Source organism: Camelus bactrianus, chromosome 8 (assembly GCF_048773025.1).
Source record: "Camelus bactrianus isolate YW-2024 breed Bactrian camel chromosome 8, ASM4877302v1, whole genome shotgun sequence".
NCBI classification, from domain to species: domain Eukaryota; kingdom Metazoa; phylum Chordata; class Mammalia; order Artiodactyla; family Camelidae; genus Camelus; species Camelus bactrianus.
In genome coordinates this window covers 59,493,706-59,521,525 of record NC_133546.1, presented here as the reverse complement: position 1 = coordinate 59,521,525, position 27,820 = coordinate 59,493,706, and the positions used below count along the sequence as shown (strand labels likewise).

The following is a 27,820-nucleotide window of genomic DNA, read 5'->3' as shown; positions in this document are numbered from 1 at the left end:
TCAGTTGGGAATGAAATAAAGTGTGGTTTATAGGATATAGATTATTCTGAAGCCACTGTAGAGTGGAGCAGAAGAGTATATAAAATTAAAAGTTCATTTTTATCAAAATCATGAACAAGTCAAAATAATGACAAGGTCAGACTAGTAGTTGCTTTTGGGGGATATTGACTGCCAAGGGGCCTAAGGGAACCTCCTAGAGTGATGGAAATATTTCATTATCTTTCCCCAGGTGTTGGTTACCCTGATAAGTACAAAGGAGAAGGGGGGTCGAGTCAACTGTACATTTAAGATGTGTGCACTTTTAAAAATTATAAAGTGTTTTGAAGGGGTAGATCTTCCTGTACTGACATGGGCAGATCTCCAAAGGAAGTGTACACTATGTTACAACCTTTTAAAAATGTATTTGAATTTGAATTTTTGTCTAGGATTTGAAAGTTTACTTCTGGGGGAACTCAAACTCAAGGGCAGAACTTCCACAACGAGTGAACTGTGAAAATGGGGCAGAATTTATTTCCAAATAAATAATATTTTTAAATTTCCAAGAAGATTGAGAGGGTTCCCTGACATGTCATAGCACAGTAGATGAAAAATGACCCACACTTGGGGAGTTACTCAGTTCTTTCCCTGGGTATTGTCCATGTGTACATGAAGTATACATGATACTTCCATTTGTTTTTCTTTTGTTAATCTGTCTTTTATTACAGGGCTTTCAGAAAAGACTCAGAAGAGTAGAGGGAAATTATTTTTCCTCCCCTGTATACCCGTTCTTGAGAATCTGTTGAAAAGTGCTGCTCCATATGAGGGTATAAACCAATAAAGAGGAAGATATGGAATCTAGGAAGTGAGAGATTCAACACAGAAAAATGTGAAAAGGATACTCAGGATGACTGTTAAGAGAAATCCCAAGACTTTCAGCTGGGCAGCAGCAGGAGTAACTAAATTAGCTCTGAAGTAACTAAATTGATAGATAAGGTCAGTGGTTACCTGGGTATAGGAGTCGAAGAGAGGACTGACTGCAGAGAACCGTGAAGCATCATTTTTTGGTGATAGGAATGTTCTAAAACTGAATTGGTGATGGTGGCACTACTAAGTTTACTAAAATCATTGAATCGCACACTTACAATGGGTGAATTTTATGCTACGTAAATCATGCGTCAAGAAAACTAAAAATAATGCGTCAAGAAAACTAAAAATAATGCTAATAATAATCAGCAAGGAAAAAAACATGATTTTTTCCAGATTCTTGGACAGCAATACCATGGGAATGAATATTGCTTCCACAAGACTCTAAGGCAAGCAAAACTTTCTGTTAAAAGAGAGAGCTTATGTACAAAGGAGAAGGTGGGGGGAAAAGTGCCAGCTCCCAGAGTAGAAGGGGTGAGTTGCTTTCATAACAGAAGGGAAGATTCATTTCATGATCCTCAAACTTCTTTGATCAGCAGCAGGTGGCTCCATGGTAGCTATTAGGAATAGCTGTGAGGGGAAAGAAATGCATGAGAATTTTCTGCAAGAAAGCACAGGAACAGATAAGGTTAAGATTTATAGTTGAGCTTCTTGTCTTGTGGCAACTAGTATAACAAAGATAAAGTTAATTTTTTATTCCTAGAGCCTGGTTTTTGTCTCTGGGACTCATGCCCCAGGGCCTTTGTTCCTTAGCTTGCAAGGCCTGTTTTGCCCATAGCCATTCCCCAGTCCTTTTCCAAAATGGCTGTACTCTTATCTTCCTATCTCAAAGGTATAGATGAAACAAGACTGGCAGTATATTGGTAATTATTGAAATTGAATGTTGGCTAATAGGAGTCCATAGGCTCATCCTTCTACTATTGCATATGTTTGCAAATTTCAATAATAAAATGTAAAATAATATTTTTTAAAGATTACTAGGGTCATTTCAAAGGTACTCAGGTACAAAAAGGCAGCAGACTATGCCACCCCAAAACATGTCAGTTAGCCATGAAGGATTTCCAGACATCACCCCAAAACATGCCACTTTGGCACATTGACTTTTTTTTTTTTTTTGAGAAGGGTACTCAGTAACCATTGTTTAATGACTTAACCAATCTGTATGCAACCCCATACATGTATACATACACCACACCCCAAAAATCAATTTTTCCATAAACCCAGTGATGACAGTTCCATGAACAAGCTCCAGCATATTGAGATTTTTAAAAATTTACCACCAAAGTAACTAATATAAGAATTACTATATTCAATATAAATAAGCAGATGTCTTAGAATATATTAAAGAATGAACTGTAGTGTACGTATGGGAAGGTTAAATGCAAAACATTGCAAAAACAAATGATACACAAGGCACCTGTGTGCTATGTTTTATATCACATAATATTTTAGATTGACTTAAGATTTAACTTTGACAGTGATAGAAATATCACAGCAGGATAGGACCCAATACGTTCTGGGCAATACTTCTCTAGCTCTGATTTCTTCAACTATGACACATTGACTATTTTGAGCTAAAGACCCTTTGGAAACAGAGATGCAGGAGGGCTCTCTGCCTCCCTCCCCCTTTCTACCTAAAAACAGGCCATAAAATTTCCCATGAGAAATGTGCCTTCCTTGAATCAGCAATAGAAGAACATCCTTATCACCAGAGACTGGTAATCAACATTGAAATGGGTCTGTAGAAACAAACTTACTGAAGTAACCATGATCTTCAACTAGTTTGTCCTTCATGTATCTGCTGGTCACTTCCCTACAATTTATTATCCCTAGCACAAATCCCTTTTGTCATGTCATTTCTTCACAAATTTATTGCTTCTTTGTCTAAAAGGTACATAAGTTTTCTTGAGTTGAAGGCAATTGAGAGAAACAAATACAGGCATATGTTGAAGATACTGTAGGTTCGGTTCCAGATCACCACAATAAACCAGACATTGAAATAAAGCCAGTCACACAAATTTTTTGGTTTCCCAGTGCATATAAAAGTTGTGTCTACACTATAGTCTATTTACTAAGTGTGCAATAACATTATATCTAAAAAAAAGTACATACCTTATTGCTAAAAAATGCTAACCCATCATCTGAGCCTTCAGCATGATCAGAGACTGATATAACAAATGTAATAATAATGAAAAAGTTTGAAATGTTGTGAGAATTACCAAAATGTGACACAGAGACACTAAGTGGGCAAATGCTGTTGGAAAAATGATGCTGATAGATTTGCTCAATTCAGGGTTGGCACAAACCTTTAGTTTGAAGAAGCCAAAATATCTGTGAAATACAATAAAGTGAAGCAAAATAAAACAAGTTATGCCTGCATAAAAGCTCTCTGCCCTCCACCAATTGGCCTAAAAGCAGGACATTAAGTGTGCCCTCTTCCAGGAAAGACAAAAACTAATCTCTGGAGACAACTCTAGACCCTTATCAGCCTAGAGACAGCATCAGAGGAAACTATGTAACAAACCTTACTAAAATTAGCCCTTATCATTAGCCATTAATTTCCCCATATTTTTGCCTTCCACAATCTGCCACTCTTAGAAGCTCTAAGTTCTTTACTTTGTCTTGTCACTTCTCTAGAAAATTTTTCTTTTTTTAAAAAAGATACTATATAAGCCCAAGTTCTAACCATCTCTTTGAACTACCGATCTGTGAGTGCTCCCATATACATGCATAATGCACATGTTAATAAATGTCTTGTTTTTCTCTTGTTAATCTGCCTTTTGTTAGTCTAATTTACAGGGCCCAAGCTAGTAAAGCCAAAATGGGTAGAAGAAAAAGATTTTTCTCTCCCCTACAATACCAGCTTGAAGAGGCTCCCATTAACCAAAGATGGTACAATTTGAGCTTCAGTACAGCCAACAATTGCAATGAGTTGAAACCTGTTGTATATGTTTAAATCAATGAATACATAATACTATTTTAAAAAATTGGTTACCTTTGGAGAACAAGAAATCAATCTTGAAAGCTGGCATACAAAAGGAAAAGATAAAAAATTTATCATGTTTATATGAATTGCACATTGTACTACTGGGTAACCAGACAGTAACCAAATAAATTATGTGAAGTGTCTCTTCATGGAAATATTCCAGTTAATATAAAAAAGAATTGACAGAATTAGAGTCTTACCTCTTTGCAACACCCAATTAATCAATTGATCAACGGCTGCTGACATCGCAAGAGCAAGAAAACCTGGACTTGAGGTGGCTCCTGATGAAAGAACATAATACCACCTATAGTCTTGTCAAAAGGATCAAATCTCTGAAACCAGCTGCCAATTTGCAGAAAATAAAGAGGACAGAAGAATATGCTAAACTGAACCATGATATGTAATCAGCAAAGCTCAGAAGGTTGGGAGATTCTACAGGTCAAAAAATCAAGTTTTTTAAGAGATCAATTTAAAGGAAAGGAAAGGTATGGGAGGGGAGACTGATGATTATAAGAGACTATTGTGGATTAAATGTTTGTGTCCCTAAACATTCATATGTTGAAGCCCAAATCCCCCAAATAATGGTATGTGGAAGTGGGGCCTTTGGGAAGTAATTAGGTTTAAATGAGGTCATGAGGGTGGAGCCCTCATGATGAGATTAGTGCCCTTACAAGAAGAGAAAGAAACCAGACCCTCTCTCTCTGCCATGGGAGGATACAGCCAGAAGGCAGCTATGGTATTTTGTTACAGCAAAAGAAATGACTTAAGACTGAGACTTACAAGACATCAAATTTTTAAAACACAGGCAAGACTAACTTATAGTGCCTAGGGATATGCACTTGGTTAATAAAACGATGACAAAATGCAAGAAAGTTTTTACTCAAAGTCAAGATAATAATTATTTTGGGGGGAGGAGAAAAGGGGCTGTTATTGGGACAGGGCTTCTGGGGAAGCTTCTAAGTTCTATTCCGTGTGGCAGTTACAATGAATTTACCTAATAAGTTTCATTTACCTGTACTTTTTGTTTGTTTGTTTTACAGTATATAAGGTTGTAAAATAATGAATACAGAAAATGCAAATAAAAACTAAAAAATTGTGGATTCAGACTTCAGGACACAACTAGTGTTAAGAGTTCTCATTTCTCCTAAGCCCTCTTTCTTCCTCATCACCCTCAACCACCCCCAAGCTCTCTTTCTTAATCTCTAGTTATTGCCTTCAAGAAATTATTAGCACCCCATTAGGACAGCATAAGTATTACATGAAGTTCAGAGAGTGCTGAACCAGCATCAAAGAACCTGAGTCATTAAGGTTGCGCTTTTTCCACTAACCAGCTGTAACCTAGGTTAAGTGACTAAACTTTCCTAGGCCTTAATTTTTCTTTAAAAGTTCTGAGTCTGTGTCTGTCTCCCAGTCAATAAAAACTCCTGGAACACAGGAAGTACCTTATTCATATTTCTGTCTCACATAGCACTAACTTACTGTGTCTCACACATGATAGGCATTTAATAAATATTCGCTCCTTCCAGGTATTTAGATGACTGAGAAAACCAGGAGCAATTTACTTAATTAAATCACTTGTGTGAATTATAAAATAAATATATTGGTTTAGAAACCGATGCATTATCTGATTTCCCTGTCTCCTTATAAACTGTGCAGGAGCAAATACAAATTTAAAGTCTTAATTCTCCCTGTTGGAAAAAAAGGGAAAAAATTCCTTCTTTCCCCTTCACCACCCCACCCCTTTCCTTTTAGAATTTCTCTCTCTCTTTCAGATGTATATAAATCTTTTAAATTAAGCTTCTTGCCGGTTTCACAACTCAGGAATTTTCCACCAAGAACCTGGAGCTGTCTCTTTGGAATTAAATCATAAATAAGGAAGATAATTGCCCAATGGCCAATTTCAACAACTTATTGAAAGCCAGGGAAATTTTCCCCAGAAAAATGTACCAATTCATGATTTTTTGCAAACATTTTCAGAGGGTTCGCCCACAAGGACTTGCTCTTGTGCATGTCCCCCTGATATTCTGAATACTTCTTTACTTTCTGGTACAACAAGGTATTTCAGGACCATCTTTTTTCCCCTCCTGCCCCACTCCTGGATCATTCACATCTCTAAGGAGTTCCTTTTAATGAGGTATAGTATTTAGAGACCAAGATCTGTATACTATGAGGGCGCATTGTTATTGGGATGTCACTGCTTTCAGAGAACAGAGCTAGTAAATATGAATATATGTAATGTGTATATAGAAATATATATTCAAATCATAAGTTTGTACTGATACCTCTAATCCAATTCCAAACCGCAGGATTCTTCCTTGCCTTCCTCCTTTCCATATCTGTATCATCCTCTTCCCATAGTGAGAACTCTGGCTCCCAAAATAATCAATGTATGTCTTCACTTCTCAATTTTACAATACATACAATATAATTCTGAATTGCTACATTTATACCACTGTAAACAACAAACTTACTAAATGGAGATTACAATGTGTTTGCAGGTTTTTAAAATTTGTTTTTTGTTGGTTTCTTTGCTTTTCTTTTTAAACTGAGGATATATATACATATATATACTGTGTTTCAAGGTTCCTTGGCTTAGATCTTTTTTTTTCCCTTTTCTAGGTGGATATGTTACTTTGATATGCTGATAAATTCACTGTATTCATAGACCTTTGATTTTAGGTTGAAAAATAAAAGAAGTTGACTAATGTAAAAAATATTAAAATGTGTGAGAGAACTTGAGGATTTACTACATGTTTAGGTAGTTAGGAATGTTTTACTTGTCAGGGTTTTTGTGTTTGTCCTACAAATATGAAGTGTTTGAAAAACAAATCAAATGCATTACATTTATAAATGGAGTTTAAAATATTGAAGGGAATTTAATTAACTATACTCTGTAAGTGGGAGTGATTATTAATTTAAGTTCATCAAACATTAATGTCTTCCTCTGGCTTCCCATTCTCATATTTCATGTAACAACTTTAATAAAACTACATTATTTTGTTCTGTCATTACCACTACTGTTCCAGTGATTTCATTCTGTGTAACAAGTTACTACCTTAAAATATAATGACTTAAAACACCAACCATTTTTACAATATTTCACAATTTGGGGGTTAGGTGGCAGCTCATCTGTTCCATGAGATGTTGTCTGAGGCATTCAGTGGTACTGAGCTAGTAGATGGCCTGGTCTGGAGGGTCCAAGATGGGTTCACTCACACATCTTGTGTCTTGGCAGGGATGGCTAGAAGGCTGTGCCTAGCTGGATCTGTAAGCTGGAATGCCTACGTGGCAGCTTGGGGTTGAGAAGAGAGAGAGGGAGAGAAAGAGGGAGAGAAGGAGAGAGAGAAACAGAGATCCAAGAAGTTTGGATAGAAACTGCAAAGGCTTGGAAGTCCTAGAACATCACTGTGCTTGCATTCTATGGCCAAGCAAGTCACTAAAGCTAGCCCAGATTCAAGGCACTGGAAATTAGACTCCACTTCTCAATGGAGGAATAGCATGTACTTTGTAGTCATCCTTATTTACCACAACCAGATCCACTTTTTGAGATTCCTAACAGAATTTTCCAGAGCACTTTCATATAAATTATTTGAGTAAGAGAATTTTTTTAAACTATATATAATGCTATCACAGGAAATGTTAACCCTAGCCACTTATCCACATTCAGAATATTGAGTGTCTCACACTTGTTCCCTTAGATATACTTCCCCTCCTTCTTCATCCTGCTTCTCTGCTCTTAGGAGCTGAACTGTTCAGACAGTGGGGAGTGCCAGCGGGAGATCTCCCTGTCAGTGGGAAATAATATTTAGAGATCCTGATCTGGGTCTTAGGTGTGCTAACAAATTGCTACTGGGGTATCATTGCTTCCAGACCCTTTAAGGAACAGAAATAAGGAACATGTGTTTTTAAAAATTATAAGCTCATGTTGCCATTTCCAATTCACATAAAATAGTATAGGAGTTTGCCCCTTATTTTTTTGACTATATGTTTGGAGCTCTTTTCTCTTTCACTAAATATCTTAATTCCTAAAAAATTAACATTATCTATGTCTTTATCCTACAATATACATAAAATAGTTTCAAAATTATGATGTTAATACTAATATTAAAAATACTGCATGAAGTATAAGGTATCTTTGCAGTTCTTTTTGTCCTTAGAATATTTCCTACTAATGATGTGCAGTCAGAACAGTGTGTTCAATGTCAGCTAAAATAATTATTTCGACTTGTGGCTGTATTTCTCTTGTTTACATATTTAGTTTCATTTTTCCATTTTAGCATTTTTTTCTTTCTAATTTAATTCAGTCTCTTAATAAATGAAACACTTCCATAGTTCAAAAGCAAAAGATTATAAAAGACAAACTCAACACTTTAAATAGGTGAAACATATGGTATGTGAATTATAACTCAATAAGGCTGCTATTAAAAAAGGAAGAAAAGTCATGCACATTTGCATATCAAAATACTTAAATGGTGGCTTCAAGCCAGTCTACTTCCCCCATTAGATATCCTTTTTATTAGTTTCTAATTTATCCTTCAAGAGTTTGTTAAGCAAAAACAAGCAAATATACGTATATTTTCCCCCATTCTTTCACTGTACTTATTTTTTCCTTAACACTTCACCTCATAGACTACATGGCCATCTTCTTCAGAAATTACTTTAGCAACATTTGCTTGCAATTGTGAGTTCAGACTCCATAAAGCATGGGACTGTGTTACAGTACTTTGTTTCCTTAAAAAAAATACTGACCCCTTCAACTGGCTTCTGTAAGCATACCAAATTGGCAGTGAGGTCTTTCCAAACAAACATTTTAAAACCAATCACTACTTTATACTCAATGTGTATTTAAAAGAGTACTAGTAACAATAAGGTCACTCTTTCCTAGGAGATATTTTTGCAGAAAATCTTTAGTTATTTTTGAGGAATATATGCTATGTGCTCAATAAATATTTTTTGATGAATGCCATAAGCAAGCACTCATGCTTAAAGCCAGTACCCAATCAATTGCTAAGTTTCGTTGATTTTAATCTCTAAAATATTCTAAACTTAATCCCCTAGCCTACCTACCATCTCCCTCAGGGCCTCATCTTCTCCAGCCTGGATCACTGAAACAGCATCTCAAAATCCTCCTTCTCATGGCCAACAGATCTTACTAAAGCAAATCAGATCACAACCACCCCAAGCTTAAAACCCTTCGGTGGTTCCCCAGGCCTCATCATCTAAAGATAAATTCCAAACTCTTTGACATATATATGGCCCTTCAAGTTCTGACCCTGGCCTCCCTCTCCAGCCTCACCTTGCACTTTATGCTCTAGCAACAATGAATGCCTTGTGGTTGCACACCCTCCACTCTTTCCCAGTTTCCACTACATGGAACGCTATCTGGCTGACTGACTTCTCTTCAGAAGCGAAGGTGGTTGGGAGAGAATCTAGGAAGCCAGTATCCTTCCAGAACACATTCTCCCAAATGGGGTCTTTGTGAAAAAAAAAAAATGCAATAAATTGTTATGACAGTTGCAAGCTGTTAAAATGGACAAACAGGAGGAAAGGTCTAGGCATCAAGTTCAAATCCCTAGATTTTGTTTTATTTCCGCACCAGTCAACGGTGCAGGGCCTGCCCCTGGAGGCTAGAGACCCTACCGGCACCTCAGATTCCTGCAGGTTCTAAGAGACAATTCAGGTATTCTACCTCTAAAAAGCACTCCTCTCCCTCCCACCCCACTGGGTTGGTATCCCCTCCTTGAAGCTCCCAAGTTTTGAGGTAAATTACCTGTCATTCAGTAAAATGTCTTAGGGCAGGGAACAGTGCTTACTTATTGAGCCAGCGCCCTGCTCCATGTCTAGCACAGGGTTGACAATCAACAGAATTCACAGAATAAAGAGCTAAAGAAATGACAGGGTGATGTGTCTTAAGCAGCTGGAATATGGTATGCCCTTAAAATGGTACCTATTTGGGCTTGGGCCTGGAGTCATTTTCATCTACCTGGTCTTCACTGGCTCTTCCACCAACTCACTGCAGGAAAGATCACACACCTTTTCATATCTCCACACCTCATTTCCACCTTTGCAAGTGGGAACAGAGAAGACTCAGGAGCCATTTGGGCTGGGAGCATGACCAGCCTCAACCAGTACTGGGCTCTCTTCTGCAACATCCCAGGGTATTAGGGTTCTCCAGAGAGACAGACACAATAGATTTCATAGACAGATAGATATAGATATGATTAATTGATTGGCTCACACAATTATGAAGGCTAAGAAGTCCCCAAAATCTACCTTTTGCAAGCTAGAGGCTCAGGAAAGCTGGAGGTATAGTTCTGAGAACTATAGAGCTAATGATGTAAGTATCAGTTCAAAGGCAGAACATTGATATCCCAGATCAAAGAGAGAGAGAACAAATTCATCCTTCCTCTATCTTTATTCTGTGCAGGCCCCCAACAGATTGGAGGATGGTCATCCACATTGGGAGGGCAATCTGCTTTACTCAGTAAGCAGCTGTGTTAGGGGACAGGCTAGGGGACAGGTAGGGAACAAACATGAGGCAGGGATCAGCCTGTGAAGGCTTTACGTGCCAGCCTAAGGAATTTGGATTTTATCTCAGGATAAAGGTAAAAGGATAAAACAGGATATAGATGACACAGAGCTTTGTGTCTTTGGACTGAACTGACTCTCCTAATAACTTGAAGTGTTTATTAAACAAGGTGTGTGGCCAGGGATAGGGGAATCTGGCCATGGGATGGAGGATGCAGGAGCTACCTGGCTTCTCCCATGGGAACTGAACCCACCTTTATGACTCTCAGAACTTGGACAGTAACAACCAGCCAACCAGCCATACAGATTGTATAGTTAGTGCACATCACACAGCCCCCCTGCCTCTGTGCTCTAGAAGAAGTGTTAAGCACTTTTTGGTGCACCTCCCCTGGATGGCTCAGGACAACTGGGAGGGCGCTGAAGGTGAGGAAGCAGTGCCAGTTTGAGTCCCTCCCCTGGAAGTCCAAAATGCAATCCCACCAGCACCTGTTGGCCCACAGTCATGGCATCATCACTGATGTCGCTGGATCACAGCAGAAGGATAAAGTCATGCGATGGGAGTGTTGGCCAATGTTGTACTCAATATTTTACAGCGAGGCATCTTAAGAACATCCAGCTGCTTCATCCCCAAGAAATAAATGAGCTGATGAGAGGAAGAAAATAAAAAGCTCCTCACCAACCTCCCCTGTACAGACAAGAAGCATGTTGAGCCCACGTTGCTGGCAGAACTCCTGGCATGCTCTGTATCCATGTTCAAGGCCTGCTGCTGCTGCAGAGCGGGCTGCTGGCAGAGAAGGCAGCACATTCCACTCTTCCCCCACTCCCCTTGGGCAGCAGTTCTTGCCCCCAAGAATTTCTCTGATGGTGTGGACTGCTTCCCTGGTGTCAGGCTGGCCTCAGGCAGTGTGGCCAAGCCAGGCAGTGAGAGGCTGTCCCCAGTGGTCAGAGAGCCCAGCTGGGATCCCCCAGTACACAGCCATCGCCTGGCCGGTGGCTCTGGAGGGGATGGTGCCTGCATTTCCTCCTGTAGTTTGGGCTGACAAACACACAACTTTTCTCGCAGATGCCCGCTGCTCCTGGGTCCAATATTCTGACTCCATGCATGCATTATTTTTTCATTATAGATGAAAGTTCTAGAAGCATATTCTGAAAGAGATAGGAAACAAAACAAAACAGACTCAAAGGGCTTATAAAAGCCAGTCCTGTCCACCCAGCTGAGACTCTATGTGTGTCACAAATACACTGAGTCCAAACAAAACCTCCTGAGGACAATTTCCCCCGATGTTGCCCCAGAGATGAACATCTGTGTAAGAGGTTCTTTTCTCTGATGGTGCTGCTCTGAAAGATCTGAATCCCACCTGCCATCTCCTCCTCCAGTTGTGGTTGTTTGGTTCAAAATCCAGGTCTAAAACTAAAAGGCCAACTGCTTCCTAAGCTCCATCAGTCCCCTCCATAATTAACCAGAATTTTTGACTTTGCAATAACATGGAAGAGAAAACTAATTAAAATGTGGAAGTTCCATTTTGTAATAATCTATCCTAAAAATATGCTAAACTTACTCCCTGCCTTGTGCAGAGTGAGCAGGAAGCAGCAATGGGATACAGGAGTCAGACAAGCTTGGGATAAAATTCTAGCCCATTCACTCATTCAATAAACATTAATTTATGTCCCTGTTTTGATTTTGGACAAGTCATCTATTTCCTTATCCTTAAATGGGAATAATCACAGGGTTACGGTGAGGAAGCCCATGCCAGTGTCTAGACCACAATCAGGGACTCAATACTCAATATCCTGTAGTAATCTGTAATGAAAAAGAATATATATGACTGAAATATAATGTTGTACACCAGAAATTGACACAACATTGTAAATTGACTATACTTCAATTAAAAAAAAAGAATGCATCTATCTGATTGGGGCCTAAAAATCTGCCCTCTGGGACCTAATATAGTGTAAGAAGCTGTTTACAGTCCATGTATTAAAAGTGGATGATCACAATCCATTGTTTGCTGTGCTAATTTCTAATGAAAGGTCCCTCTGTTTGTAGGAAGCATGATGTGTCAGCCACAGTGCTCTGCAGTTGACATTTGTGACTTCAATTCCAAATCTTCCCACCATTTGGGGATTGAAGTGGCTGGTCAACTCTGTAAGAGGCTTGGGAAAAAGTGACCATAAGTAGCAAAGCTCTGTGGCCAAAGGCATTATTTGTAATTCCTAGCGACATAAACAGGGAAGGAAGAGGAAGATGAAAAGATAAAGGAGGCCCGTCACCTTTCATCTTTTCTCCAGGCTCCTCAGCATGGCTGGTCTCTCCGAAAAGATAACCTGAGATTAAGAAAATCTGCTTCAACTAAATACTGCTGTTCCTCCCTCAATTCTCTGCCAATCCTCTCACATGAAAGGAGGTACAAGGGGGAGAAAATGATGAAAATTGTCATTCTGATTTCACAAATGCAGACAAGAAGCAGTGGCTACTGGCAAGTGGCTCTCAACCCTGGCTGCACACTGCAATCACCAAGGGAATTTTCAAAATGCTGATCCTGGATCCCACCTCCAGAGATCTTGATGGATGGGTCCTGGGCATGGAGATTTTTTTAAAGCTTTCAGTGACTCTAACTCAAGCCAGAGTTGAGAATCCTGCTATAGTTTGGTACAGGGTTCCAAGTATCCACACAATAAATTTTTTTTTTGAGGTGAGAGGTAATTAGGTTTGTTTGTTTGTTTGTTTATTTACAGAGGTACTGGGGCTTGAAGCCAGGACCTCGTGCATGCTAAACATGCACTCTACCACTGAGCTCTACCCTCCTCCTGGCTATACAATAATCTTAAACATAGTCTCTTGAGTAGATGGCTGGTCACTGACAAGAAATGAGTATCCATTTGGGGGAAAAAAGCATTTTAGGAAAAATCTAAGTAGAATGATTCCTCCTCAAAGTACGGCATTAGTACAGTAACAAAGTATCTCTAAACTCATAAGAGATATGAAACTGGGGTGGAGGGAGTCAATCATTACTATTTTTTTAACTTTTTTATTGATTTATAATCAAGTCAATCATTATTAACACAAAGAATGAAACAAAGGAAAAGGTAAGTGTGTTAGCTCAACCAAGTGAACTCAACTGGTAAATTCCCCTATTAACTTGGGGGATTTTCTCTTTTTAATGGAAAAAAGTTGTTAGGAACTATGGGTAAAGCCTATGTCATCCCCCCCCCCCCAGAACTGAGAAGGATCTACAGTAAATATCCATTGTGTCTCACAATGGCTAGGGAATGTTTACCCCACAGTGGTCTTTGAGAGAACAGAATAAAAGTCCATAGAATAGTGATTTTAGTCTTTGTGAAATTATCAACAAATACATATATATGACTTTAAAATGCCAGAGCTATTGAAACAATGGAGCACACCCTCCTTCCTTAGTGAGACAAAGGCAACTCAAGGTTACAAATGATCCTTCCTCTGATCCATTTTCCACACTCTGATGGAAAGAATTTTCTGAAGTGCAACTCTGATCCAGTCACTTCTCTGCTGCACATCCTTTAATGGGTTCTCCAACGCCTTCCTGCAAGGCCTCCATGCCCCATTCTCCAGTCTTTTCTCTCTCTGTAGCTCCTCTACTACCCTGTGCTCCAGACATGCATGGTCCCCCAGACAGCCCTGCTATGTCACACCTCTTAGCCTCTGTCTGTGTCCTCCTTCTACTAGGATGGCTTTCTTCTATGCACTCCAGTCCTCCCAGGTTCAGAGAAACTCATCACATCTTTCAAGGCTCAGTTCAAAAGTAACTTCAACTATGAAGTTTTTTCAGACCCATCCACAAAGACCTGACCTCTCCCTCCTTTGCCCATCACCTGCTCTAGCATGGCACCTTACACTTGATCACATTTACATGTTTACCTGTCCAATTTCCCATCCATACATTGAGCCCTTTGATAGCAGAGATGGTATTTCATTCATTTATACACCCAGCACTTATAAGATTAATTGATATACAGTAAGTTTTCAGTAAGTTTATTTTATGATTGAATTTAACTGAATATATTCAGTGAATTTAACTCTCCATATATTAACCTTTCTCTCCTCCTCTCCCTCTCTCTCAACACATACCTATAAACACACAAAAATAGAAAAGAGAAGGCTAAGAAGTGACCAGAGTGGAACACCTCTTGTGAAAGTTCCATGAGCAGTCAGGCTGTCTGTCTTTACTTACCATTGATGTTCTGCGCCCAGTGGCTGGAGGCAGAAGCGAGGGACTGTTTTCCCGATGTGGAAAGCCCAAACAAGAGCTATTTCGAGAACTGGAGCTTCCTGAGTCACTGTACAGCTGCCCCTTTTCAGACAGCGATCTGGACAGAAAGCTGGCCTTGCGACTGCCCCGGCAAGATCTGTTTGTCCAGACCTTGCCCTCTCTTATGCTGCCATTGCCGTGTCTGCAGTGACTGTGCAAATCTGTGAGAGGCTCCCCTGAGAGTTGCCGGTTCTGGGGCTGCTCCCACGGTCCTGTTGTATGTGATTGACAATGTCTAGGAGCCACTGTTGTACCTAGCCAGGACTGGGGCATTGCATTCTGCAGGCCAAAGGAAGACCGGTCTGGTTGCTGTCCCTGGTGCTGAATTCTAGCACCATTTCCCCAGGGACATGGGCTGTGGACATGGAGCTGTCCGCTGTGCTGATCCTTCTCAGCCCAGTCTTTCTTACTACAGCAAGGGTCTACTTCAACTTGGCTGGTCTCAACTTGCCACGTGGTTTTAGACTTTGGTACATTGACTCGGATGACTTGCTGTTGATTGTTGGCTTGAAGTAGAGAGATTCTTTCAGGGAAGGGAGAGCAAATCATACACTTCTTGGCCACTGAATATTTTTTCAAATGGAATGGATGTCCTCTTTCATCCTCAATGTCCCCACTGCTGGATTTATCATAAAGTGCCCTCATGATTTTCCTGATCCCCAGATGAAGTATTTCCAGTACGTTGAGGAACAAAGAGATGGATGCAATGCTGTACATAAAGAGCATGAAAATGGTCTTCTCTGTGGGCCTGGATACAAAGCAATCCACTGCGTTGGGGCAAGGAGGTTGAGTGCATTTGTAAAGGGGTTGCACTTGAAACCCATAGAGAATATATTGGCCTATCATGAACCCTACTTCCAGCACAGATCTGGTCAAGATGTGTAAGACATAAGTTCGCAGCAGACATCCTTTTAGAGGGACTTTTTGGATCCTCTTCTGCTCCTCTAACTTCCTTAGTTCTCTATCTATCCTCTGTTGCTCCTCCAATTCAAGCTCTGGATTCTCCATTTGGGCTGTAAGCTGTGACTTTTTCCTTTGTCTCTCTTTTTCAAAGGCTCTGAGTCTATAAAGTGCATGACCCATATACACCAGAGAGGGAGAAGACACGAAGATGATCTGTAAAACCCAGAACCTGATCAAAGAGATAGGGAAAGCATCATCATAGCAGACAGTATTGCAACCTGGCTGCTGGGTATTGCAAGCAAATGCTGACTGTTCATCATCCCAGACATCTTCAGCAGCCACACCAAGAATCAGCATTCGGAAAATGAAGAGGATGGTCAGCCAGATTTTCCCCACTATGGTTGAGTGGGAGTGAACTTCCTCTAGGATGCCACCCAACAAATTCCAATCCCCCATGGTAAGAGACTAATGCCTGAAATATACAGAAAACGGCAAGGTTAATAGCACCCATGGAAGAAATATATAAAGACACAGGCTCATCAATACAGCAGGCTCGCTCTTCATATCAATAAAACTATGAAGGACTTTCCAGTCCTAGTATTTATGGCCCATGCTTGCTGAAATAGGATATTTCTAAGGAATATATTTCCGAAACAACAACATCAGCAACAAACTAAAGACTCTCCTCAATTTGCCCCAATCACCTTCCTATTCTCTTCTCTCCTACACAGTCATCTTAGTATATATATTCACTGGCCATCATACAATGCATTCCATTCCACAATTTTGTTCATTTTTCTAACATATGAGATGCTGTATTTACCATACATCACACATGATCTTAAATGTCTCAACTCCTCCAGGAAGTTTTCCTTAGCCACCCCAAGTCAGAGTGATTTTTCCCATTCCTGAATTTGCACATTAGTGTTTATACTGCTCACTTGGCACTGTGCCTAAAATGAGTTTTGCAATAGTTGTGTCTTATGTTCCCTTCCTGAAAAGGTATTCCTTCTGCAGAAAGAAACACTTTCTATAGCATTTTGATCTTTGCATGTGAAGGTACCAATAAATAATAGTGGATTGAAATGTCTTTTTTTTTTAAACTCAGTTTCTTGACTCTATCACTGGAAAAACCATCATCAGAAAAACAAAAGAGATCTTCCTTACATATTATCAATGGCTCCCGCTGCAAGACTGAAAGTACAAGTAAAGAAAACAAAAATCAGCTAAATAAATCCTCAGGAACTGGCACAGGGTAGCAATAAAGATTAAGCAGACTCAGAAACAGTACCAGCAATAATACATATGATTACATCTACAAAGCCACATATGGAACAGGAGGTTTTCACGAAAGCTCTGCTAACTTAGAAGAAAAGTGAGTATAAACTGCTTCTCTAGCAAGCTTGGGGGCTGGGAAAGAATCAAGGCATATCTGACATGAATAGATTATTGGGTTTACCCTGAAAAAAACATTATTTTTAAAGATTCAATGAGGTTAAAATACTTCATAGGTTAAAGATTCTAACATGTGGAAGACTTTCAGGTGGAGGAAAAACAATAGTGTTATTAAGTTAAAACAGATAAGTAAACAAGTCTCTCCTTTCATAATTTGTTCATTCAATGTTTACTAAAATCTTACTATCACTTAGGCACTGTGCTGGATGCCAGAGAATTCACCAGTGAACAAGATACCTCGTCCAGCCTTCACAGTACTGTCACAAAGTTATGTTATGTTCCCACTAACATATAAAATGGACAAAAAGTAAAAAACAACAAATGAATATCAATTCAAAAACACATATTTTCCCTACTTATTTCCAAACACAAAAATAAATTCCAGATGGAATGAAGAATTAAATGTAAAAAACTAAACCATAAAAGTATTAAAACATAAAAGAATGTTTTATAATCTAGTAGGAAAAGGTTTTTTAAGCACATCATTGCCAGAAATTGTAACTGGAAAAAAATTCCAGCTTTTCTCCAACAAAATTGAATGGCAAAAGTGGAGATGTCCAGAAGGTATTTGGGTTTAGAGAACAACAGCAAAAGGTACAAACCAGAGATAAATATTTAAACATTTGTGGATAATCATTAAGTAGGTAGAGATCACTCAGGGACAAGAGAAAGTAAGCCAATGACAGAATCTTGAGAAATAGCACAGGAAAAAAAGTCTACAAATGAAAATGAGAAAGGGCCATAGAGAAGAGGGGAAAACCACAAGAACAATATTGGTATTTGTGAAACCAAAGCAGGACCGTTTCAAGAAAAAGAAAAGTATTGGCAGTGTCAAATACATATACACACACCACTATTTAAGTAAATTAATTTAATGGTGGGATACATCATGCTCAGGGATTAGAAAATTCAATATAAAGATGTAAGTTGTCTCCAGTTGATCCATAGATTCGACGTGAGAACGTACATCACTGAGTAAAATAAAATCCTACAAATATACACATATATGTATGCATATGTATATGAGATGTATATGTATGTGATTATGTAAGCATGAAGAAAGAATACAGAAGGGCGCACAAGTTTATATGTTACTGGAAGTGTATAGGAGACCGTGAGGGTGCAGGGGGGAATTTGGAGGGGGAAGGGAGAGGCAAAAAAGAAAAAGGAAAAAGACTCCTCTAAGGAAGAATGACTGATTTTTATCCGGTATATACATTTATGCATACATATGTATAAACAATTTTTACAATAAAATTTTGAAGTAGGTACATCTCAGAATTTGGAAGAGGTATTAGGTATCTCTATTTTTACTCTGTACACTTGTGAATTATTTGAAATTCAAAAATTAAAAATGTAGTCATATCTAGTACTTGCAAATAAAAATTAATTTAAAAATCTTAGACTTGCCTCATTAACTGCAGCAGTAATTTACTACACTCTATCCTCTCTTAAAAAGTCTCAGTCCTTTCCCATAATTACTCCTTTAAAACTTTCTGGCCATTATTCTTTATTAAAAAGTCCTTTAGCACTTAAAAAAAAAAAAAACCCCTAGAGCTCCTATTTTATATAAAAACTGTGAGGTGAAAAAGTTAATTCATTTTATTAACTTACTCTCTATTTAGAAATCCTAAATTATTTAATGCTTCTTTTTGCCACTCTCTTTAAAATTTGAAAATTATTAAAGTAGCAAGAAAACTGAAAAGCAGAAATAGATAAAACAGAAATAAAATCATGCATGTTGGCATTAAGAGCAAGATCCTTTAGACAGGCATTCTCGTTTCCAAAAAATAACTACTTTTTACCATTAAATGACTACAGATCCTAGAAATATTCTTGAATTGTATCAACAAATGCTAATTTAGCATCTCCTATGGAAAAAGCTGGTGCTCCTTTCCTGAATTTTATTTCAAATATTATCTTTCTATCTACACAGGGATTTCCTACATTTCTTCATAAAAAAGAGATTCCACATATTTACCACTTACCTTAGGAGTGGATAAAAAAATTGATGACTGGGCTCAAAGAACCTTAAAGTTGGACCATGTGTGGACTAATTAGTGGAACTGCTGCTGGTTGCAGATAGAAAGGCTCTGACCAGCTGGTTGTGGGGCCCAATCCAGAACCAGCACAGTAATTTTGATCAATGGAGTCTAACCTAGTCCTTCCATGAGGTCAAAATGTCCTTTGGTGCCTTTTAATTCTCTCATAATATTTTCTTTCTAATTGACAAGAAGCTTGATCCCCTCTTGGTGTATCATATTTGGAAATGAAAGGTGAAACAAAGGAGAATTTCTCTTTTTTGGTTACAGTGATTTGAGTTTGGGTGCATTTCTCAGTCAACTGATTGCTCTGGGAATCGATGTCACAGATCAATGGGTCATGTCCGATCTCATCAACAGCTGCCTGGGGTGAGTCTGACCTTATCAAATGGGAACAAGTAATAACAGACTCACAATCAAATTCAAAGTGCTCTTGCAAACCATGCCAGGCTGAAAGGAGAAACATCTCAAAAAAGAAATTAAGCATTTTAGACCACTGAGACGGGGCAGTGCCTGTCTGTAGATTATGTGTCCTGGCAATATGCTATTTGGTTGAAACAGGAAGCTCAGGGAAGTTTTTTTTTTTTTTTTCTTTTCTTTTCTTTTCCAGTAGAGTATCTGAAAGCCTTAGAAATCTATGTCAAATTTTTGTATACTGTTCAAGTTGAGAGGTCAGATGACTTGCCCAGTGCAGACTGAGACCAAGTCTCCTAACTCCCAGTCTTGCCGCATCTTAACATTAGGCAAATCTCAAGTACACAATCTTACTGTCACCTTAAAGGAGTTGACAGCAAGAGTGTCACTAGAAGTCTATGATGGCTTCAAATCACAACCGCTAAGCACATTTCTAAGTCTGCTCTATTCCAAATAAAAAACAGAAAGTGCATAAAATTACTGATAGTTCGTAAGTATCATCTGCCTATTGTATTTTCAGATATTTAGTTTTAAAGAAAGGATGATAATGAAAGGTACACAAGTAAGGAGGTTACATTTCCACTACACAGCAACACTAGCCTCAAGTACAAATTGACTGTCAGAATTAACTAGAGGTGAAAACGCATGACATATTTTTGCTCTTGGATTGAAAGAATTATTATTGTGAAAATGGTCATACTACCCAAAGCAATCTACAGATTTAATTCAATCCCTATCAAATTACCCAGGACATTCTTCACAGAACTAGAACAAATAATCCTGAAATTTTTATGGAATCACAGAAGACCCAGAATTGCCAAAGCAATACTGAAGAAAAGGAGTAAAGCTGGAGGAATAACTCTCCCAGACTTCAGACAATACTACAGAGCTACAGTAATCAATTCAGCATGATATTGGCATAAAAAACAGACATATGGATGAATCGAACAGAACAGAGAGCCCAGAAATAAACCCAGACTTGTGGTCAAACTTCAACAAAGGAGGCAAGAATATACAATGAAGAAAAGACAGTCTGTTCAGCAAGTGGTATTGGGAAAACTGGACAGCCACACATAAATCAATGAAGTTAGAACACTCCCTCACACCACACACAAAAATAAACTCAAAATGGCTTAATGACTTAAACATAAGGTAAGACACTATAAACCTCCTAGAAGAAAACTTAGGCAAAATATTCTCTGATATAAATCTCAGCAATGTCATATTAGGGCAGTCTATCTAGGCAATAGAAATAAAAGCAAAAATAAACAAATTAGTCTAATTAAACTTAGAAACTTTTGCACAGCAAAGGAAACCATAAGCAAAACAAAATGACAACCTACTGAATGGGAGAAAATATTTGCAAATAATGTGACTGACAAAGGTTTAACTTCTAGAATATATAAGCAGTTCATTTAACTTAATAATAAAAACACAAAACCACCCAATCCAAAAATGGGCAGAAGACCTAAACAGGCAGTTCTCCAATGAAGACATATGAATGACCAATAGGTATATGAAAAAATGCTCAATATCAGAGAAATGCCAATTAAAACTACCATGAGGCATCACCTCACATCAGTCAGAATGGCCATTATTCAAAAGTCCCCAAAAAATAAATGCTAGAGAGGGTGTGGAGAAAAGGGAACCCTTCTACGCTGTTGGTGGGAATGCAGTTTGATGCAGCCATTATGGAAAACAGTATGGAGATTCCCCAAGAAACTAAAAAGAGTTACCATATGCTACAGCAATCCCACTCCTGGGCACATATCTAGAGGAAAATTTAATTAGAAAAGATACATGCACCCCAATGTTCATAGCAGCACTATTTACAATAGCCAAGACATGGAAACAACCTAAATGTCCATCAACAGATGACTGGATAAAGAAGCTATGGCATACTTATACAATGGAATACTACTCAGCAATAAAAAATAAAATAAAATAATGCCATTTGAAGCAACATGGATGGACCTGGAGATCATCATTTTATGTGAAGTAAGCCAGAAACAGAAAAATGCCATATGATATCACTCATATGTAGAATCTAAAAACAGAAAAAAAAGACACTAATGAACTCATCTACAAAATAGAAACAGATTCAGACATAGACTGTACAGCACAGGGAACTGTATTCAATATCTTGTGGTAACCTATGATGAAAAAGAATATGAAAATGAATATACATATGTATACGTATGAGACGTTGTGCTGTGCACCAGAAACTGACACATCATAACTGACACATTGTAACTTACTATACTTCAATTTTTTAAAAAAACCTAAAAAAAAAAAATCACACACACACAAAAAATGCATGTTTGTATAGTACTGGGTACATTGTTAAGAAAATCCTTGACATTTAATTCTAAAATTCACCTGCAAAGTAATGAATTTAACACCTTTAATGCATTCCACTAGAGTCAAAACATTAAAATCATACATTTATGCATGGAAAAACTCAGAAGGGTATGTAAAATAAGTTCTAATATTAGTTGCCTCAAGCAAAGGTAAGAGGTGACTGCCGAAGGGGTGAGATGATAACTTTTATGTTGAATTCCCTTAACAGTGACTGTATTACCTACTCAAGAAAATAAATGTTTAAACTAGAAAATAAAGATAAACACAACTCTATGTCTGATTTTTTTTAAAGTCTTCAGCAGATGAGTCAATCTGATCACCTCATTCTTCAAGACTTAGCAAGTAGGTGACTATCTTTAAAGACAGAGGCACAGAGTGGTCAACTCTCCCGTAACTTCACAGTAATAATTTGTCCTGATGAGGTAATATTGGCACTGCACTACTGCTGGGAAAGAGGAGGATCTCTACCGACTGTCTCATCCCAACCAGCCCAAAGGCTCAGCAAAAATTAGCACACTGAAGGTTGAGAACCCCTGCCAAAGATTTTTTAAGTTCCTATTTTCACTCTCATCAAAAGTTATGCTCAATCTATGGAGTCACTGGCAGGCTCAAAATACACTCAAGAGAAACAGAAGGGAACAGAAAAGCTAGTCAGAAGAAATGTGCCAGGATAAAGATGCACTAGTCACTGACATAGTGCTAGTCAATGGTACCAGCATTGACCATGACACCTCTTCACAGCTGGTGATATTAACTCCCTATGGGCAGCAGTTGCTGGTTTCCACACAGCTGCTATGAAACATTTAGGATTATGAAAGCTGACATAATCCTAAATGAATAGAAAATTGGTGTACTCAAAGGTATACCTTCTGAGCCTTCTTCTGAGCAGAAGGCTCATTTGTCTTAAGTCCTTCCTCTGCTAATGAGATTCAGACAGATTTACAATGAGAAAATAAGGGATTCCCAGAAGAAAGTGTGAGGAATTATAGGAACTGAGTTAACCTACCAGATTCCTCGCAGAGAATTTGGCACTCCTCAGATAAAGGTGTAACCATGCCAAAAACTAATCATACCAATTATAGAAAAAGAGAACTGCAAAGTAAAAAATCAAGACAGTAATCTTCCAAAAATTTTAGCAGCAGAATCTTATTAAGTCAAGCAATCATGTTAGGAATTCCAGTTTATAAAACAGGTAAAAATAGTCACCCTGGTTGAAGCTAGCCAAGGTGGTGGGCCCAAGACTTAACCTTCTGCACTTTCCTACTTCCCCCAAACCAATCACTTGACTGAGAAACCCAGTTTGTAATCTTGTTTTAGAATAATCCCTCCACTTACAAATAAAGAAAAGAAAGTTTAAAGATTGTCAGTCTCCCAAAGATACATCAGGAGAACATTTAAAGTAGCAATTACAGGTTAAGGTTTAATGGGTGACCCGTTAATATTTGTCCTTCTTAACAGAAGGGTTTTATACTTTCATATCCCATACACTTTATTTCAGTGAGGAAGTGAATTTGACAAATGAAGAATCCTGAGAGATCTTTTAAACTTTAGGCCCATGTGAATCAAAAAAATACACTTGGCTTCATTAGTAGAGCACTTCTCAGAAAATGGAGTCAATTATTTTATAAATTACCACTTAAAATCTTGCTAGCAAGGATTTTAAAGTCTTTAATGATATTCATCTTTGAATTCTATCACCATTTACATTCTTGATGCTTTTTAAAAGGTAGTTCTAAGGAGCATGAAGGACACATGTATGAAGTAATACGTACAAAGTGATCCATTATAGTACCACTCACATTTGCAGAATATAAAAAACACCAGTGTGTCCAATTCTCCCCAAATTAATTGATCCATAGATTCAATACAAGTCAATCAAAAATCCCAATAGGCTTTCCGGGGAGCTTGATAAGCTGATTCTAAAAGGTACATGGAAGTCAAAGGGCCAAACCTAGCCATGAACAGTGGTGAAAAAAGAAAACAAGGTTATGGGACTTCTCTATCAGATATCAAGACTTACTATAAAGCTATGGTAGTTAAGAGAGTGATCCTATGGATGCAAGATTAGACAAACAGAACAAGAAACAGAATAGAGATTCAAAAAAAAAAAAAAAAAAACACAACCAAAAAAACACCATATGGGCACCTGGTCTGTTGCCAAGGTGGCACTGAAGAACAGTGGGGCATGGACAATCTTTACAATGAGACTTGGTCAATGGGATTCTTTTTTAAATTGAAATTAAAATTACCCCCACCTCACACTCTATCAATTCTTAGTGAATTGTAGGTGTAAATATGTGAGGTAAAACAATAAACCTTTCAGACAATAATGTAAAAACATAGTGTCATCATCTTGGAGTTTTGGGAAAGGTATCTTTGACAGGTAAATGGAAAGTGATAAATTAAATCTTCATTAAAATTAAGAATGTGTGTTCATCAAAATATACACTTGACAGAGTGAAAGGCAAACCCCAAAGTAAGAGAAGCTATTTCCAAATATAGAAGAACTAACAAAGGGCTCACACCCAGATTATATAAACAATCTCTACAGCTTCATAAGAAAAATAGGTCAGAGACTTAAACAGGGACTTTACAAAAAAAGGATGTATACAAATGGCCAACAAATATCCAGGAGATATCATTTCACCTCCACTAGAATGGCTAAGATTAAGGACTGACAATATTGTCAGCATGTGAAGAAACTGAAACTCTCACATATTGCTGGATAGTGTACATTAATAACAGCATTTAGTAAAACTGCTCGGCAGTATTTACTAAAGCTTCACATATGTATACCACTCCTAGGTACATATCCAAGAAAAATGTGTCCATATGTGCAGCAAAAGACATGTACAAGAATGTTTAAAGCAGCAACATTTGAATAACCTCAAACGAAAACAACCTAAATACCTATCAACAGTGTAATAAAGTGTACACGAATACAATGGAATACTTCATAGCAATGAGAAAGTACAAATTACTGCTATACCCCTAAGTAGAAATGAAGCTCACAATGGTGAAAGTTGGTTGACAGAAGCCATATACAAAAAAGCAAAATGTAGTATGTGATTCTATTTACAAAAAGGCCATCATCAGGCTAAGTTAATCTATAATTACACAAATCAGGATATTCCCAGTACTGCCACTCAAAAAACAAATAAATAAACCTAATTACCTCCAACCACAAAGAAAAAAAAAAGTAAAAAAAAAAAATTAGAATGATTCCCTGTGAGAAGGAAAGGAGATAGGTTCTGGAAGGAGGATGAGAGGCAGAGTAACATTATGGGGCGGCACAATTCTATTTCTTGACATTAGTGGTAGTTACACAAATGTATTCAGCTTGTGAAATTTTTGAATTTTTTATTCATTATTCATGTTATACTTCAATATTTTTGAGTTTAAAGAATTCTTATATATTACAGGTACATACAGAAGTATTTACATGTAAAATTACACAGGATTTGCTTTTAAATACCTCAGCAAAACAAAGAAGTGGAAGGGGAGGTAACGGAAATAAAAAATGCCAGAATGTTAAATGTTGAAGCTGGATGATGGACACATAGGTATTCATTTTACTCTTCCATTTTTGTACAATAAAGAAGTCAAATAAGAATATATATGATGTATGATTCGATTTGAAAGCCCCCAAACAGACAAAACCAATCCATGATAATATGTCAGCAATAGTGTTTATCTCCAAGGAGGAGGAAGGATTTTGACTAGGAATAGGGTGAAACGGGAGACTCTCTGCTCTCTGGAAGGCTGTCAAGCTCTCATTCTTGACTACATTTGAATAACAATTTTAATGGCTATAAAATTTTAGGTCCAGTACTTTAAAAATACTGTTTCCTTACAGCCAGCATTGTTCTTCAGAAGAGTAAGGTCACCATGATTCTTGTTCCTTTATACGATGATTTACCGTCAAAAAGCTTTTAGAGTTTTCTCATTATCTTTAATACTCCTAATTTCAGTATGTGTCTGGATGTGGGTACTTCTTTCTCTCCTGCTTGGCACTCTATGGTTGTTTCAGACTTTAAATTTTTTCTTCTTCTGGACCTCTTTTGTTACCGAATGTTGGCACATCTACTTCTGTCCTTCATTTCACATCTGCATTCATATTTTCTATTTAACTTCTTGCTTCCTTCTGGGAGTTTCTCAATCTGACTTTTCAACTCACTAATTCATTTTTCAGCTGTATCCACTTTATTTTCATTCCACTTTATTATTTTTTTCTTTGATATTTCTACCTGGTTATTTCTTATTCTTGTATCATATAGCCAAAATCTTCTCTTTTTTCCTTTTAATGTTTATTGACTTTTAGATTCCTACGGTCTTAATGTAATTCAGTTTGTTGTTTCCTTTTGAACTTTGGCTTGTGAACTCATTTACCTGGTGGTAAGGGTTCTGAGTGATACTATGCATGGGGGAAGGGCTGAGGGCCAGCCCTCTAGGCTATGTTGGGTATTGAAAGAAAAGGAAGAGGACAAGCCCTGTGGTAGACAGCCCCAGCACAACAAAAACCACAGTTCATTATTTCAGCTTGTTATCTATCAAGCAATCCTTCAGATCAGGGCTTCTCCTTCAGACACTGTACACCATGGGAGAAATGGCAATTTCCTCAGGCACCTCATGGAGTCCAAGGCCTAGACAGTAACTTATCAGTACCATCAGTCTGGAGAGGGAGGGGTGAATAAATAATACATAGCTAGTCAATCCTTACCTGTTTTCTCCAATCTTCACCCAAAAGGAGTTTCTGTGCTGCCCTGATTTTGTCTGTGAGGATACCTGCAGCACTGTTCACCGTACCCAGTACCTGCTGTGAGAAAGCAGGCAAAGGCAACTGGTTTTCTCTGATGATCTACTCAAACACAGCCAGCCAGCCACGCTCCCACCAAGAACCACTTCAAAGTAGTCTCCCATGTTCCCTGGGAGTTTTACTTTTTGTTTTAATTATTATCTAAACACACTAAAAAAAAATTCTTATCAAAATATAACAGAACTTTACAGGGTTTTATTTATACATTACTGGTAATGAAAGCAAACTTTATACAAAAAGTTTTATACAGATAAAAAAAATCCTTGGCTAGGCACAGCCATTTATGCGTGTGTATACACCCAAACATACACACACACACACAAATATTTTACATCATTAAATTTATACATATTTACAGATACACTATTTAAATTATTTTACAATTTATCAAAATAAGGCAATTAGAAAAGCAAATAAAAATGGATGAAACGAACTAAATAATGGTTAAGTTTAAATGCTACAAAACTATCTTTAAAAATCTAGAAAAAAAATCTTTCTTTGAAATATCAAAACTAAGGTTTCAATACTGTTTTGTTGTTGCTTTTATCTTGATAACAAGTTGTAACTTGTTTAAAAATAAATATCATGACCAGTAACAGGGAAGCAAATCAGACTGATGTCAGGAACAAGCTGAACATGCTGGCTTGAGATTTAAGAGTCAGCAAGTAATAACAAATGCAGATTATTATCTGGTAATCAAATATGTCATAAAATTGCCCCCCTACTTCCCCATTAAAAACATGAGGAATTCCAAGCTTCTGTGTAGTATGCAATGTCAATTAAGACTCCAAGGAATTCAGCAACTTATCTGTAATGTAAGAAAATGCTAAAGTTATGATTCTATTTTTTCTGATACGACCATTTCATAAAGTGTTGTTTTTTCAAATGAGTTCTACTGAAATACTATTGGTGGTTAAAGAACGAGCTTTCCACAAAATCAGCACGGTAACTTCATCATTACATTTTGATTCTGGTAAGAATTCAATGAGACTATAGTACTTGAAGGAAAAAAGTCAGTTAAGAAACTAGGAATGAAATAACTTACTATTTGTGCTCCCATTCAAGCAAATAAAATCTCAAGTATCAAATCCATTAAAAAATTTTAGATTTATAATGGAATTTGTAA

General features: G+C 37.7%; 2 protein-coding genes across 4 annotated transcripts in view; both read right to left on the bottom strand.

The window, feature by feature from the left end:
• Window positions 1–93: 93 nt before the first annotated feature.
• GJA10 (gap junction protein alpha 10) lies at window positions 94–16,062 on the bottom strand. The gene is made up of 2 exons (XM_074368632.1): window positions 14,626–16,062; window positions 94–11,563 (listed from the first exon to the last, which is right to left on the bottom strand). Exons 1-2 carry the CDS (start codon window positions 16,060–16,062, stop codon window positions 11,525–11,527), a joined length of 1,476 nt encoding a protein of 491 aa, XP_074224733.1. The 3' UTR covers window positions 94–11,524.
• The window catches only part of CASP8AP2 (caspase 8 associated protein 2), a 44,477-nt gene continuing 32,698 nt past the window's right edge, over window positions 16,042–27,820 (bottom strand). The window contains exons 11-12 of one of the 3 annotated variants that reach the window (XR_012508731.1): window positions 26,599–26,694; window positions 16,042–16,078 (exon numbers count right to left, since the gene is read on the bottom strand). Coding sequence is in view for 2 of the 3 variants with exons in the window: in XM_074368619.1 (XP_074224720.1) it covers window positions 26,676–26,694 (19 nt within the window). In the remaining variant the exon portion in view is untranslated. Of the gene's footprint in view, window positions 16,079–23,349; window positions 26,695–26,869; window positions 27,503–27,820 lie in introns of those variants that run through there. The other 2 variants (XM_074368619.1, XM_074368620.1) reach the window with 2 other exon arrangements.

What these genes read in the sequence shown, in the direction of transcription:
- GJA10 (XM_074368632.1), bottom strand. Translation starts at nt 16,062, where the DNA reads ATGGGGGATTGGAATTTGTTGGGTGGCATCCTAGAGGAAGTTCACTCC. An exon ending in CTGGGCGCAGAACATCAATG is followed by an intron (nt 11,564 to 14,625) that starts GTAAGTAAAGAC and finishes TATCTCTTTCAG; the next exon opens with AATATGCTTCTAGAACTTTC.